The sequence below is a fragment of the Polyodon spathula genome, chromosome 1 (assembly GCF_017654505.1).
Source record: "Polyodon spathula isolate WHYD16114869_AA chromosome 1, ASM1765450v1, whole genome shotgun sequence".
Lineage (NCBI taxonomy): Eukaryota > Metazoa > Chordata > Actinopteri > Acipenseriformes > Polyodontidae > Polyodon > Polyodon spathula.
Genome location: NC_054534.1, coordinates 96,905,249 through 96,920,652, shown reverse-complemented (window position 1 = coordinate 96,920,652; position 15,404 = coordinate 96,905,249). Strand labels below are relative to the sequence as shown.

The 15,404-nt window shown below is 41.4% G+C and overlaps 1 protein-coding gene across 2 annotated transcripts in view; it reads right to left on the bottom strand.

Moving 5' to 3' along the window:
• Nucleotides 1-15,404, bottom strand: part of LOC121324845 (VPS10 domain-containing receptor SorCS2-like) — a 281,604-nt gene that overhangs the window by 9,148 nt on the left and 257,052 nt on the right. For both annotated transcript variants that reach the window (XM_041267061.1, XM_041267067.1), the window contains exons 16-23: nucleotides 14,808-14,941; nucleotides 14,302-14,430; nucleotides 12,049-12,220; nucleotides 9,381-9,567; nucleotides 8,431-8,564; nucleotides 7,700-7,823; nucleotides 6,907-7,019; nucleotides 6,304-6,429 (exon numbers count right to left, since the gene is read on the bottom strand). In XM_041267061.1, coding sequence (XP_041122995.1) covers nucleotides 6,304-6,429; nucleotides 6,907-7,019; nucleotides 7,700-7,823; nucleotides 8,431-8,564; nucleotides 9,381-9,567; nucleotides 12,049-12,220; nucleotides 14,302-14,430; nucleotides 14,808-14,941 — 1,119 coding nt within the window. The remainder of the gene's footprint in view (nucleotides 1-6,303; nucleotides 6,430-6,906; nucleotides 7,020-7,699; nucleotides 7,824-8,430; nucleotides 8,565-9,380; nucleotides 9,568-12,048; nucleotides 12,221-14,301; nucleotides 14,431-14,807; nucleotides 14,942-15,404) is intronic.

The window sequence follows — 15,404 nt, the reverse complement described above, 5'->3', positions numbered from 1 at the left end:
TGAGAGGTGATCAGACCAACTTTGGTGCAGTGGCTATGTCTATGCTATCCATGGCTCTGAGTGAGGGAAGTAGGAGTCAAAGGACTGATGTGGTGTTTGACACATACCAGGAAACATCTATAAAGAACAGTGAAAAAACAGTTAGAGGGAAAGAGGCTGGACTCCAGCTACAAAGCATCACAGCCTTGGAGATTGTAAGGCAGTGTTGAAAATTTCTCATCCAAGTCAACAAAACAAGCCTCATCTCCTTTCTGGTGAATGGGTGGAAAAAAGCAGAGTACACTGATAAACTTCAGGATAAGGTACTCTTTGCAACCTCTAGGGGTAAACTCATTAATATAGCACCTAGAAAATTACAAAAGGTCTTAAATTGACCCTGATACATTACTCTAATTATTAGTGCACTGATAAAAAGGAGCTGAGATATGTAGATTAACTTTTATCTTAATTTTTGGTGTAAAAAAAAGTGTTCAAAAATTGCATTTAAGATAAGGTGCAATAGAGATGCTGCCAATGGCAAACCAGTGAAGATAATTGCATTTTGTTTGTTACACTGGAAAGTGCAGGTAATTGACTATCTTAGCTGTTAATTTCAATGAACTAATATTGTAGATATACTACCAATATTTAGTATTGTACTAAACATTTTGACTGGATTCATTTGTATATCATGCATGCAAAATGCTGGTATTTTAGCTCTGTTTGATCAGAATTTCTATAGCTACTGTTCTGTAAGAAAACATGTACATGTTATTATTATATATACGTGTATAATAGGTTTTTAATAAATATGCAGTCTAAAAATGTTTAGGGTAGCATTCTTATGGAATTGTATTTATTTGTTTATTTACTGTATTTGTGTAACTCTATCTCACTTTTTGTTTTGTTTTCCGTAGTTTTTTTTTTGTTAGTTTTTTTTCTTTTTTTTAAAATATTTTTTCAGTGGCCAAATGAGACAGGTTGCACTTGCAACGCGTCAACACAAACTTACAACTTTGTGGAAAACCGGTTTAAGATAGCTGTAAGATAGCTGCAGCCACTCAAGGCCAAATTGGAAGTCAGATATAAACATTTAAATTACTGATGGGCCCCACTATTGACATTTTGATAATTTCCATATCGCAATTATGGGATTAAAAAAAATAAATAAATAACTGTACAGAAAGCTAGCAGAGACATGCTTTTTATTGCTAATACTGCTGAAAATACAAACGCAGTATAATCAGTTTATGTTATATTAAGTCTTGTAGGCAAAGAAAAACCACACACTAAAGTATTATTTACTAATTTTATTCCATTGATTTGCGTTCAGGTACCAAACGCTATTTGCATGCTGCATTAAGTTAGGAACAATTGGCCGTCCTTATTTTGAGATATACACATGCCACATGGTCATCGTTTCATTTAATTTTGACAATGTGCTTGCCTTACGCTATTATTCATTTATTAATCACCGTGAACTTTCTGTATTATAAACAAGACAATAATGCAAAATTCGGCATTACACTGGTATTTAATACTTTTAGGGGTGTCGTGAGTCAGCATTTACACGCAGTGCAGCTTAAGTAGGACAGAGTGCCAGCTAGAAAGAAACGGACCTTGGATAGAAGAGCAGGCGAAGCCGACTCTAGTAGCAGACCAGCGAAGCTGGACAAGGAAGCTAGGATAGAAGGTGGTCACTGACTGAGGGCGATGATGCCGACACAACCCAGGGGCGAAGGACCCAGCAACCGAAGCCGGATAGAAGGATGGTCACTGACTGAGGGCGGCGATGCCGACACGAGCCCAGGGGCGAAGGACCCAGCAAACGAAGACAGGATAAAGAAAGTGGTCACTGACTAAGGGTGGCGATGCCGACACGACCCAGGGCCTAAGGACCTAGCAACCGAAAACACATATGAGGGTTATGACTCGGGGAGCCGCCCTTCAGAGGAAGACGGTCCCGGAAGACCGGGACACGAAAGGAGATAGAGAGGGAGAGGTACCCAGCGTGAGACTTCTGTAAAGGGGCACTCGTTAGACCCCCAATTGGCCGAGACTTCACGCTGCCTGGGACCTGAGATAAGAACAAGGCATAGAGGTCAGTATGGGACTCGAGCATGAGTAGCCACGTCCCGAACTGAGACAGAGTATAGAACAGAGCCTTGAGTGAGGCAAGATAAGCGTAGGACCTGCGAAAGAACAGTGTGTGGCCAGGGGTCCGCTCTGACTCACATGGTGAGAACCCCCCTGAAGGTCAAGGGAGGCTGAAGCCTGCCCTGAGGTCGGGGAAGTGAGATCACTTGCCCTCCAAAAGGATGGACCCCCGGCTCCTCACCAAATCTCCCACACCGTGAGACAAACAAAAGACAGCACATGCCAGTGTATAACAAACAAAAGACTAGAAGGACAAACGGGACAAACAGGAGGATTGTTAGTAATTTAGTGGGATATGACTATGTGTATACCTGCTGCTCAGTGGAGAGGAAAAAACCCCTTGAGGCTGATTAGGGGAAAACCTCTAGTGGCCCCGGCAGACAGGTAGCCCCCACTCCGGGCATGCTAGCATTTTTAGAAGGAGCAGCAACTGTATCAGGGAAGGATGAATGAATGTAGGAATCCACTGCAGAAGAGGACCAGCTCCCCCACATTCGTGATCAGGCTGGGGGGAAGGGGAGAGTCGAGGAGGGAGGCCTGCTCTGGAGGTGAGGGTGAAGAGGAGAGAGGCTTGTGAGGAGGCGAGGGTAGAGAGGAGGGAGGTCTGCTTGGAGGCGAGGGTGGAGTCGAGAAGTGAGGCCTGCTCAGAGGCGAGAGTGGAGAGGAGGGAGCCATGCGAGGAGGCGAGGAGGGAGGCCTGCCCTGGGGGTGAGGGTGGAGAGGAGGGAGCAATGTGAGGAGGCGAGGAGGGAGGCCTGCTCTGGAGGAGAGGGTGGAGAGGAGGGAGGCCTGCTCAGAGGCGAGGGTGGAGAGGAAAAGGTCTGCTCGGAGGCAAGGGTGGAGTCGAGGAGGGAGGCCTACTCTGGAGGCCAGGGTGGAGAGGAGGGAGTTCTGCTCGGAGGCGAGGCTGGAGGAGATGAGGGAGGCCTGCTCTGGAGGAGAGGGAGGAGTCGAGGCGGGAGGCTTGCTTGGAGGTGAGGGTGGAGTCGAGGAGGGAGGCCTACTCACGAGGTGAGGGTGGAGAGGAGGCCTGCTTGGAGGCAAGGGTGGAGGAATGGAGGGAGGTCTGCTCGAAGGCGAGACGAGTGATGATAGGAGTGAGAAGAATCAATGAACAGATGGTCTGAGGAGGGGGTGCGGGGGGTTCCTGTTGGGAAGATACCTTGAAAAGGGGGATAGGGGACTTGATACTTGACGGGTGAGTGGACTGACCACGCTGAATTGATCCGTCTTGGGGGAGAAGCGGCTTTTCAGAAGAGTGGAAATTAGCAAATGGAGAATGTATTTTGATATAGACAGACAGGAAGGAAGGTGAGACAGGGGGAAAGCTCTTAAGAATCCCACAGAGGGTCAGGCAGAATGCTGGAATGGAGAGACTGGAGGAGATGGACAGAATCCCTAGCACGGATGATGAGAGCCAGGTTTTAATTGAAGGGCTATGATTATTCGAATCAGGGTGCAGAGGGTTGAAGACACTGAGGAGGCTGTAGAATATGAGCTCTTGAACAAGGTGGAGGGCTGCAGACATGTAATGCTGAGCAGATTGAAGGAGGTTACTGAGAGTAGGATTCAGTCAAATAGCATCTGGAGAAGCTAAAGATTCTGGATGGGGGTTATGGGAGCAAATGGGACCAACTGACTGAACTATACTGAAAGTAGAGGCAGAAGGAGAGCTGGAACTGAGGGCTGAGGTGGCAGCTGGACTGAATGAACATATGAATCGGCTACTGGGGAAGCACGGCGCCTTTGCGCCCCATATTCTAGAAATGAGGGCAGAGATGAGATGCTGCCTTTCTATCTTTTAGTTAATACAGGATCAATCAGCAGTTTGCTACTATCATGTCTGCTTGAAATGGAAAAGGTAAACTCACATTCAGAGATTTGGTTTTTGCAACGCCAGTTATTCTCTTAATAGTGGAAATACTTAGCTCATAATCAAGACAGATTTTCAGTCTCTTACCAAGTCTCAAACCAAGTATTGATGCTGTAACATTTGGGACGATGAGCGGAGACATGAATAGGATTGCTGAGGAAGTGCCCCGTATTTTGATTAGATGGGGATTAGCGTCAGCCTTGATTGTGGGAATGCTGCCACGATCTGTGTATTGGAGGAAGGCTGGAGCATTGTAGGCTCTGGAGAAGTGCAGTTGCAAATTTAAACAGTAAACTAGAGCGACATTTGCAGCTGCAAAGATGTGTTGATCCAAGGCGTCTGCAAAACCTATTGATTGGTCGGGAGCAGTTTATTGTCTATTGGGGATAGGAGGACATTGACTAGAACGTTGATAAATCGTAGGACATGGCTCGCATTGATGAAATGATGACTTTCGTGAAGCTAGTCAGATAGAGGAGCAGTGCCAGATGAGGAAACACGAATCTGGGAACAGGAATAAGTCACAGGAATGGATGCGTGATGCATGGAAGCAGGACATTACTATGATGGTAGATAAGCATCTCAAAAACAGCTGAGTAAGGTTGCATCATGACCAGGTCCTTGAACAAAGGAAGAGTTGAAATTGGAGAATGTCAGTTGCTACAAAAAGTTGAGGAGGAGGGGGACTCCTGCGAATCTCTCGGAGTGACAACAAACTGCAGGAATTTAGAAAAGCTGGAGCGTGCAAGCCTCACATTGACAGCAAACCAGCTTAGAGACTGTATAAAATTTGTGGTGTCATACTGCCATCTAGCTGGTATGATTAGAATTAACCATTGGCTTGAGTGAAGCCGGGTAGAATATATTTGGTTATTGTGATTAAAATCCTTGTCGGTGTAGAACAACAATTGCGTATTCTTTTAGATTTGAATATCTTAGTTACATGTTTTAGGACAGTTAGTCATGTATATAAATACGTTAACACAGTATTTAGATGTTACAATTTGGCGAGTTGAACGAGCCCTCGCAGATTGTGAAAGTGCAGCAGCAGCAAGCCAGAAGATTGCAGCACTGAGGCAGGAAGCTCGCAGTACCAGATGAAGCTGCCTGGCCACCATGGCGACTTCCCACTCCCCGCAGTCACGCAATGAGGGTGTTGCCGTGGCAGCCACAGACTGAGAGGCGCCGGTGGAAAAGTTGCAGAACAGCAGTGTTGTTGGAGATTGTTGTGACCAGTCGAAAGCACAAGCCGCCACAGGTTGAAATGGAGTATGAAATTGACTGGATAGGTCTTTAAAACGTTGAACGTAGCTAATAGAAATCCAGGGCAGGATCTTATGAAGGAACGATAATTTGTGCTGGCTCTGGGAGCGGAGGAGGGGCGCTTGATTGCAAGCGAAGAGTAAAGGAATGTTCAGCTGACAGATCTTTGTGGTGGATTAAAAAGAGGAATTATGGCAAGGCAAACGCTGACGACGGGAATGTCGATGTCTTGTTCAAGGAGCTTTAGAGGTTTTAGTGGAGGGCCAGTCTGTCTAATAAAGACACGGACGAGTTGAGAAATGAAGCTGCGGTTTGGACGGTGCTGTTGCTGGGCTGGAGGCTGGAAAGAGCAGGAGACTAACGCTGGAGCTCCTGCAGCCGAATGGAGAAGCTGAATGACGAGAAGCAGCACCGGAGCAGGTAGGAAAATATTTGATAATATTTTGGGAGCACTGCGCAGAGAATTGACCTCCAGTGAAAGGCAACAAAGTGTAGATTAGCAGTGAAGCACGAAAAGACGCCGTCTGAGCGTTTGCTACAAAAACGAAACGCTAGACAGCGAAGGCGCAAGTGATCAGGGCTTAAATAGGTACTAATTGATAGGAAATTGGAAGCCCCCTGCTGCACACCCCCTGAACTACGCTGGCTAACATTTGTATGATTATATTTCTCTGTGTTTTGGAAGACTTCGATATTATCAATATCGATATCGAAATACATGCATGATATCGATATAACATTTTCATACCGTTGCTCACCACGAATTTAAATATACCCACCCATATTTTAATATTAATTAGGTTCTTTGCATTTGGAATGAGAATTTCTCTGGCTAAAAGAAAACTACATGGAATTACACACAACCTGGAAATACTACCAAAATATGAGAAAAAAAGAGACTTATTTTATTTTTCCATGGAAATGGCCCTAATGAAGGCCTTTAGTACTAATGGTGACTGCCTGTAGTTTTTTGTTCTGTATGATGGTGTTCTTAGTAGTTACTGTAATATGTGCTGTTTATAACATGCTACCTTATCGACTGGTGTGCTTCTTTTCTTCTCTGGTGTACTCTCTGGTGGAAGCACATACAAGTCTGCTGTGGTTGGAATGTCAGGCTTCACCACAGTCACCAGGGATGCCTGTGGAATGTCAGTTATCTGCAAGAGAACAAACAGCAGCCACATCAGTTTGTATAGCAGGACTACTGTGAGACATGGAGACTGAAAACCATGATGAATTTAAAGGTCAATATTCACAATCCATTCTCTATCCGATCCCCCAGGGTTTTTTTTTTTTTTTTTTTTTTTTTTTAATCATCCTGCAAAGGTTCTATAAAATGGAGCTAACAAGTGCATTTATTTAGTGAGTTAGTCCGGTGACCACTGAGAAATGCAATTGAAACCATCAAATGTAATACATTTTTAAGATGAATATGAATCCAGGCCTCTAGCAAAATAGTACTGATCCATTTCCTCTTCATTCGGACATACCCAATGTTGTCCTGTGCCAAAGATTCCAGTACTGCTTTAAAACTACTGACCATTAAACTGAAACACAGTCTGGCTGTTTTTATGTTTCACTTTGGTGCACACCTGCTGTTAGACATGGACAAATCTGACAACGGTATGAAGTACCTTTGCTAGGATTCTAGTGACAACCTGCCCGATGTCCTCTCTCCATTCGGGGGTGTTTGGATTGAAGGGATCGAGGCTTTTGCTGAATGTGAGAGGAAGAACTTGGAACTGATCTGTAACAGAGAAAGGTACAACTGAGCTGAGAAAGAAACAACAACCCCTAATAAGATGTTCCAGTGGAATAATATGGTAAAGTATGGTGAAGTAAAGCATTTTAAAAGCATGGTAAAGCACAGGTAATAATGGTAAACTGTAAAATTAAATTTAGTGTAAACCTATACTTGTATATATACTCTTCTTTGTTTTATATATTCAGAAATATAGTACCATTATGTGAATTACAATACAAAAATACCGATACATAAACAATCCCATTCTCTTCCAGAAATCTCGATCCATTTGATTTATTGTGGTTAGTTGTCAGCGGTATAGTGTTACAAAAGATACAAAAGTATTGCTCATTTTGCTGCTTAACTGCCTTTAATCTATCTCACCCTGTCTGATTTAAGCATTAGTATGGTATTGCAATATTTCTTTAATAATACAGTTTCCAAAGCTGATAATGCTCCCAGATTTTTTTTTTATGATTCAATCCACATTAATAGTGATAGTTTGGAGGAGCTTGTAAATTCTAATGTCATTTCCTGTGCATAATGTTTGTGTGCCAAGTGAACTGTTCTGGTAAAATACAGTTATGTTATTAAAGGATTCAATAAAGTGTGCCTTAAACAAACATTGTACTTTGAATGCGGAGGAGTTGGTCTGACATTCCACTGGGTGAGGCAGTCCTTACCAAACACCCTCATTGTTTTGGTATCCTGGACCATGGACCTTCCACAGGCTGCCTGAACTGTCACCATCACTTCACCGGTCTTTGGGAATTTGGTAATCAGGCTGTTCTCTAAGGAGAGAATGGGCTAAAGAATACAAATAATGTTATCAGGCGTCTGAAGAGGTACAGTAACAATTGGTACAGAAGAAGTTCCAAGGAAATGTCTATGGGTGGTCCTGCTCCATATGATATATAAAAGTTACCATTAAATATTAAAAACACAATTAAGCAATTACAGTCATAAACTGTGGTCTACTGCATTATTGTATACTATAAGTACACACGTTTGAACATAGCAGTATTTCAGTATTATCTGTTTTAATGTTGTATTTTTTAAATACTGAATTAGACTATATTAACCATATTAAATACTACAGAATATTATAACCATCTTAAATAATGTACAGCATTGTGTGTGCAATGTACTGCATTTTACAGCAATATACAACTGTAAATTATAGCATAAATGTAAATGGCAGTATATATTTTTTATAAGGGATAGCCTGAACTGCCCTCAGCTTGGAATGGTCATTTGTTTATAAACTGCTTTGACTGTAGTTCTGGAAATCGCCATTAGAGGGTGCTCTTTACATATAAAAAAAATGTATTATCATGTCTGGGGAAACCTTGTGTGAAGTACAGAAACGGCCCTGTAGCTGCTGGGAGTGCCTGGATAAAGCCTAAAGGGGTACCTGGAGATTGTCTCCGATCCACCAGTAGAAGACTGTCAGATTGGTAGCTGCAGGGAGCATCACTGCTGTCAAATTAACATCCTGGTTCCTTTCAGCGATCGGCACCACTTCTAAATGCACTTCCTGAAGGGGAGCTGTGAACAAACAAGACATGGCATTAATAAAAAGATACCCAAGCCTACCTTTCTGTATGTCAACACAGTTTATTTAGCAACCATGTGCAAAGTGAATCAATCCTTCACATTGTTACCAGAGCAGAATAGTGGGATTTGTGCTATTCGGTCCATGTGTCTTATTAGCTGTCAATATGATCTATGACCACCATGGAAAGCCAGCGTGGCACTGACTTGATGCCATGTGAAGTCTACAAGGATTTTGCATTATTGTATTTATTACAGAATACATCTGTGATCCCACTGGCATAACAAATGAAAGTCATGCATGGACACTCCATGTGTTTTACTTATCCCATGTGTTTTTCTATCTGTATTTCACTCTCTGGTTTGGATTTTAATGGCCCTCCTGAATGAGCACATATACTGTATGTTCACAGGCCACTCCACAGACTATTTTACAATGTTGTCCTTCTAGAATGATCTATTATCCTTCACTGTACAGTGTGTTCCAACACAGCAACGAAATATTTAAAAATAAAAATAAAAAAAGTAAAAAAATCACAAAACACATAATGAAGTCAGGAATGATAATGCCTGGCTAGATGTGGCTGCATAAACACAGAATCAATAATATTTCCAACGACCGGAGTGGAATAAGTTATTTATTAATTAACACAGATGCAATGTTAAACGTTATTTCTTGTGAAAACAGAAAGACCCATTTTTTGATGTTATTTAAGAGAATTTAAGTTATGCCACATACTCAACCAGCCCGACCCACACATGTTGAGGCTGAGCCACAGGGGACCCTCATACCAGATACTCAGTACTCACAGTTGACCTGAATGTAGACCATAGCCTCATCATGTCCTGCTGTGTTCTCTGCCTTCACAGTGACCCGGTAGATACCAGGCTTCTCATAGCGGTGCTGAATAGGTTCATCAGTCACTGTCAGGTTCACATAGATGGCTCGAAACCCATCACCTAGATCCACCTGGTACTTGGTGTTTACAGTGTCTCCCTTTTAAGAAAGATAAGCAGAAATAAGTACTATACCCAACAGGAGTGAAACCTTGTTAACTTTCTGATGGCGCTGGATTCTAGTGGATCCCAAGGTCTGTAATTGTTTTTCTTTATATATATAGCCATATATGTGGTGATCATCTATATATTTCCATAGCAACAGGAGCATAACTGTCAGCTTTCCAGAACAAAGCTTGTGTCTGTTCTGCTAAAAGTACCTCCAATGCACATGAGGTTTGCTTTCTAATAAAAACAAAAGGTGCAGGGATCTCTAAACCATGGTAAAACTGTAGTAAACAAACATTAAGAATCCTATTTGAGGATACAATAAAAAAAAAAAAAAATGAGTGAGTAAAATATCAAAGGCATTTATTGGTGGACTTGCCAACTATGGCCCACTTAGATTCTCATGCTGTTAACCGTGTAAGTTCCCAAAATACTGCTTACATGAGCAGAGAAAAATTCCAAGAGAAAGAATCCATATGTCATTGTGTGTGACGTAAATAGTTATTAAAGATCTGATTTGCTGATGGATAGTGCCTACTTTTTTAATACTATGTTTTAGTGTTGTCGCCCACACTGCTATTCACACATCATCTGTGTGTGTGGGGGGGGGGGGTAGATCTTTATTAATAATAAACTGGGCCAAATCTGTGTGGTGGTTGAACAGGTGTTTGGCTATTGCAAGGGAGGGGGCGGATACTACTGAAGCGTACTGAAGTGAACCACAAGCTTGTTCCCCAAATTATTACTGCCTGCTGTGTCCTGCACAATCTGTATCAGGATTGTAAGGAGGTGCTCAGACAAGTGGAGGAACAGCTACCTCAGCCTCCAGCAAGAATTGCACAACAGAGATATGAAGAGGGTCCTGCTATTAGAGATGAATGGCTATCTTTATTTTTGTAACCTGACAGTGTACTTCTATTTTGTATCACAAAATAGCATCCTCATTTGCACTGTACTTGTACGACTGCTTCTGCTTAATAAAGAAATTGAATATTGAGTAGTATTGTTGATTCCCAAGAAATAAGTCATGAAAATTCCACATCACATTTTATTTTGAGAGTGGGTTAACAGTGTTCGTGTTTCTATCAAGAGGCTTCATCATATCCTCTTCCCTTATGGATATTAACACCCGAGTCTTTTCATCGCTCCATGAAGGATGGACACGGGTTTTGCTCAGACATAAGTAACTAGGAGAAATTGGAGTATAGTTATACACATTTAAACATAATACTTAGTAGTACTTTACAATAGAGACGTTTTGACAGTTGTTTGGGAAGCTGTTTACAAGTGTATTCTGAAGTACTGTACAGTAGCTGTAACCACCTGAATTCACAAGCCCACGATACAGTTTATCAAAATTTTTAGTAATAGTTTTAAACAGAAACTTGGTAAAAACAATCTGTATGATGCTTTACAAACACATTTAGATCTGTGTATGATTAGCAAAGCTCTAGGGAAGGCAGAGAAAAAAGTGGGGTTATGTGCAACATCAATCTGATAAAGGAAATACTGCAAACAAAACATTTACTTCCCTCTTTACAGCCATCTTTGGACCACGGTACCTACGTATCCCATGTGACATTTATAGCAGCTTTAGAAATGCTGTCAATTGTTTTGTTTCATGTAGCAGCTGCTGCAAATTTCATATTTTGTTTTGTTTAGTTAAGAACACTGAAGCTAGCTTGTTTGTGTCTGGTGACTTTTGATATTATTGATATTATTTGAAATAAATGAACATTAAAGATACGAGCTAGGTGCTGTGATGACCTATGTTTAAGTATCAACAAAGGGAGTTATCATAAGGTGTTCTCATCAGCACCTGTTTTCGTTCAACTGGAATAGATACATTTTGCTTTTTTTGTGTTTTTCTGTGTATGTGTGCATGGGGCTGGTGAAGTCATTGTTGAGTGTTGGGATTAGAATGCTATTCTGTAAGCACCGCCGACCGTCACAACATACCACCTCTCACTGGCATCCCAGTAATCTAGCAACCACAACAGCATTGAAGTATTGTGGTATTGTTGGCATGTCGAAATATACTAGTGTCTGATCAGCATTTTCGATCTGTCCAAGCTGGTACTATTTGTTAGAAATGCTGAAATTGCAAAAGTTTCTCTTGGAATTCCTCAGGAAGCTTGGTTTGTCTTTTCTCAGCAGTCAGTCATGTTTCAAAGATAAAAATCGTTGCTCTCGGAACAACAGAAAAGAATCCGTCAGGTAACGACAAACACTGGGCAGTCCGTCGAGGGTGATATGACGTGTACTCGGAATTCTGCGTCCAAAGACGCAACTCTGTTTTTTTTAACAAGTTTTTTTCGCCACAAAACAGAATTTTATATATCTGCATACGATAAAAGAAGAGATATATAACTATATAACAAAAATATATAATGAAAACACCCTCCCGCTTCAACCAAAACATAATTCTACTGGCTGCACCCCAAGCAAAAGATCACAGTGACTGCTGTGTTACCTGCTCCTGCCTCACAATGAAGGTGATGTCATCTCCAGGGCCCACAGCCAGGGTCTCTCCTTTGGTTTCAAGCTGCAGACCTCTGGGGGCCAGCAGAGGACACGTGTGCTGTTTGGAACTCTGCTGTTTGTTTACTCCTCCCTCACAGATATTAGATACCACTTTCCTGTAGCTACAAAACACAGCCACAGATATTGGTTTACTCTTTTCCTAATTGTAGGCTTTTCTTTTTTTTTTTAAATGAATCTATAATAATTTTGTTAAATGAAGAACTCTATATAAGGAAGCCCTCGTGAGACCTGACTCGTTTTCTGAGTGGCCCAAAAGGCAAACTGCAACAAACATAACATATTACATAAAAATTCATGCTATGTATTTGCATTTGTTGAATGCAATTAAAACATTCCTTAATTAACAAAGGAAGATAAACAATTCGTAAGACGTATGCTATTTTCTTCCTGATTTGGTCACGTTGCACACTTCTAATTTTCTACTTTTGAAATTCATTAAATGAGAGGTTAAGAGGACAGAGGGTAAGGAATGTGATCTGCTCTTACTCTAACTAATAAAGGCTTTGTGATGTTTAACATCAAAGAAAGGCTTTTTTGCAAGATGAAAGGTACTTATGTGTTGTAGGACTGGAATCTGCAGTCCTGCTCTAGTTATTCCATTGGGGTTCATATTCTAAAGCAGAGGCCTACAGTATCTACAGCTCATGGGCATACATCCATTTCAGACTATGGTAGAGAGATTATTTACAGAATTTGATTGGTGTCTGAACTATGTGGCATAAGCCATGGTTAGCAGGATTCTTACCCTGTGGCAGTCTGTGCCTGTCATGCTTCCTCAAAAATTACCAATGTTTGGAGCTTTAGAAATTTATCCATCAGCAAGTGAAGATTCTTTCTATTCATTCAGTATGTATGAATTACTAGGACTTTTTTTACCTGTAATGTAATACAGTCATGTGTGCAGTCTTACGGTTCCATGTACACATGTCTAGTCAATTGTGTATTACGATTTGCATATGTTATGGACCAATGCTGAAATTGGGCAGTTGCCGAAATGCCCGGGCAGCTGTGGTGGGCAGATGCCGAATTAACATTGAATTTTATGTCATTTCGGCAACTGCCCACAGCCACCCGGGCTGACAGTGAAGAAAGATTTTAACACATACAATATACTACTAATAGAGAGTGAATTACCGCTGGCAAGAGCACACTGCTTAAATTCTTTCTGACAATGCAGTTTAGAGCAACGGAACTCAACATAACATCAATCCACAGGTTATATCATGGATTAGATATGGTGTGGAGGGGGGTGGGCAGAATAAAATGCAGCAATGTTTTATTGTATTGTTATTGCAGTAATGCATACAGATCTCAGTGCAGAGTTGCTTTGTTTGAAAGCGAGATCATAAAACAGTCAAGATACGGATGCTCAGTTATGTAAAAAGAAGTCCATATCTACCACATCATGCTTTTAAACTTAAATTTCCACAAAGCCGCGTCCTGGTCAAACTTCACTTTCAAAATACGATTAATATTGCTATGATAAATGAGTTTGGCACTGCGTTCTTCCTAAGTTTCAGGTATCTATATTTAACTGGGTGGCTTTTACACATTTAAACTGTGATTTATTAGTCTCTCTCATTCAATGGAACTCTGCACAGAGATCTATATTGCATTATTGCAATAAGAATCCAGTAAAATATTATTGCATTTCATTCTGGACTCATTTTTTCCCCTCAGTTACTCTAACCTCTATATCTAACACACGACGAAAATGACCTTGTACACTGATATTGTGTTGAGTACCATTGCTCTAAACTAGTGTTGTCAGAAAGTATTTAAGTTATTTAAATAAACATGGCAATTGGTGGCTCGATGGTGGTGCACTTTTGTACTTAAAAGGCAACAGAGGTAATTCACTCTCTATTAGTAGTATTCTGTATCTGTTAAAAATCTTTCTTTGCCATCAGCCCCACAGCAGCTGGGCACTTCGAACTGCCCAGGCATTTCCGGCAACTGCTCAGTTTTGGCATCGGTCCATAACATATACATAAAATTATTTATTTTTATATTTCTGCAGTAATACAGTGGTCAAAGATAGTACTCAACATACGCAGGCAAGATCCATGTAGTGTAAAGGTGGGAGGGGGAGCAGAGTCGGGGAGATATTGTACACTGTTACACTGCCCGTGTTTCTTTGTCTACACTCCTAGCTAGAATGCAAACTCTGGACAGAACTTACCCAGTGCTGGAGGCATAGGAATGCCCTATGATACAGTCATCAGGAGGGGAGTCAGGGTCATGCCAGAAGTCAGCGAAGCATCGATCACCTTCAGACTTCAGACTGGCTGCCCGTTCAAAGCCATAGTCACTGGGAGAACAGGATAAGAGTTGTTTGTTTACCAGAATGGAACAAAATTAGGCTTAAATGTATCTTCCCCAATAGGAATGTTAATGTGCTATCTGTTCCTCTTTTTATTTGTTTGTCTTTGTGCCAGCCATGACCAGCAAGTAAAGATCCCCAAAACATATGTTTATCTATATTTGGTACATCTAAAACACATGATCTGGCATTGACTCTATACATGCCTGTGATTAACCAGGCTCTCGCTATGTCTAAATGTTCTTTTCTACACTTTGCTATGCTTTCACCATGGTAATACCATTGTAACCGCTTTATGGGCATGTTTTTCTAACTGATAAATAGTACCCCAGTGGTAACTAGGCAAGTTAGGTAATAGGCCTTACCAGTTAAAATCCTTCTCTGTACACTGGCAGGGCCTGGAGGTCAAGGCTGAAGTGAAACTCTTCCCTTTGATACAAAATGCTGAATCTTTTCTCTTCCGGAAACTCCTCTCCTGACCCATAATGCACACCTCCCCCTGAAATTAGAAATTAGAAATTATGTGGCATGTTGTACTTTAGCACATACAGAAACTTCCCTCTGAATTTCATATTGTTAGGGATAATCTCTGGATAACATACGAATATAAAAATGTTTACAAATGAGAGGTGGCCATTTGGCTCATCTTGCTCGTTTGGTTGTTAGTAGCTTATTGATCCCAAAATCTCATCAAGCAGCTTCTTGAAGGATCCCAGGGTGTCAGCCTCAACAACATTACATGGGAGTTGGTTCCAGACCTTCACAATTCTCTGTGTAAAAAGGTGTCTCCTATTTTCTATTCTGAATGCCCTCTTTATCTAATCTCCATGTGTGACCCCTGGTCCTTGTTTCTTTTTTCAGGTTGAAAAATTCCCCTGGGTCAACACTGTCAATACCTTGTAGAATTCTAAATGCTTGAATCAGCTCGCCGTATAGTGTTCTTTGTTCAAGACTGAATAGAT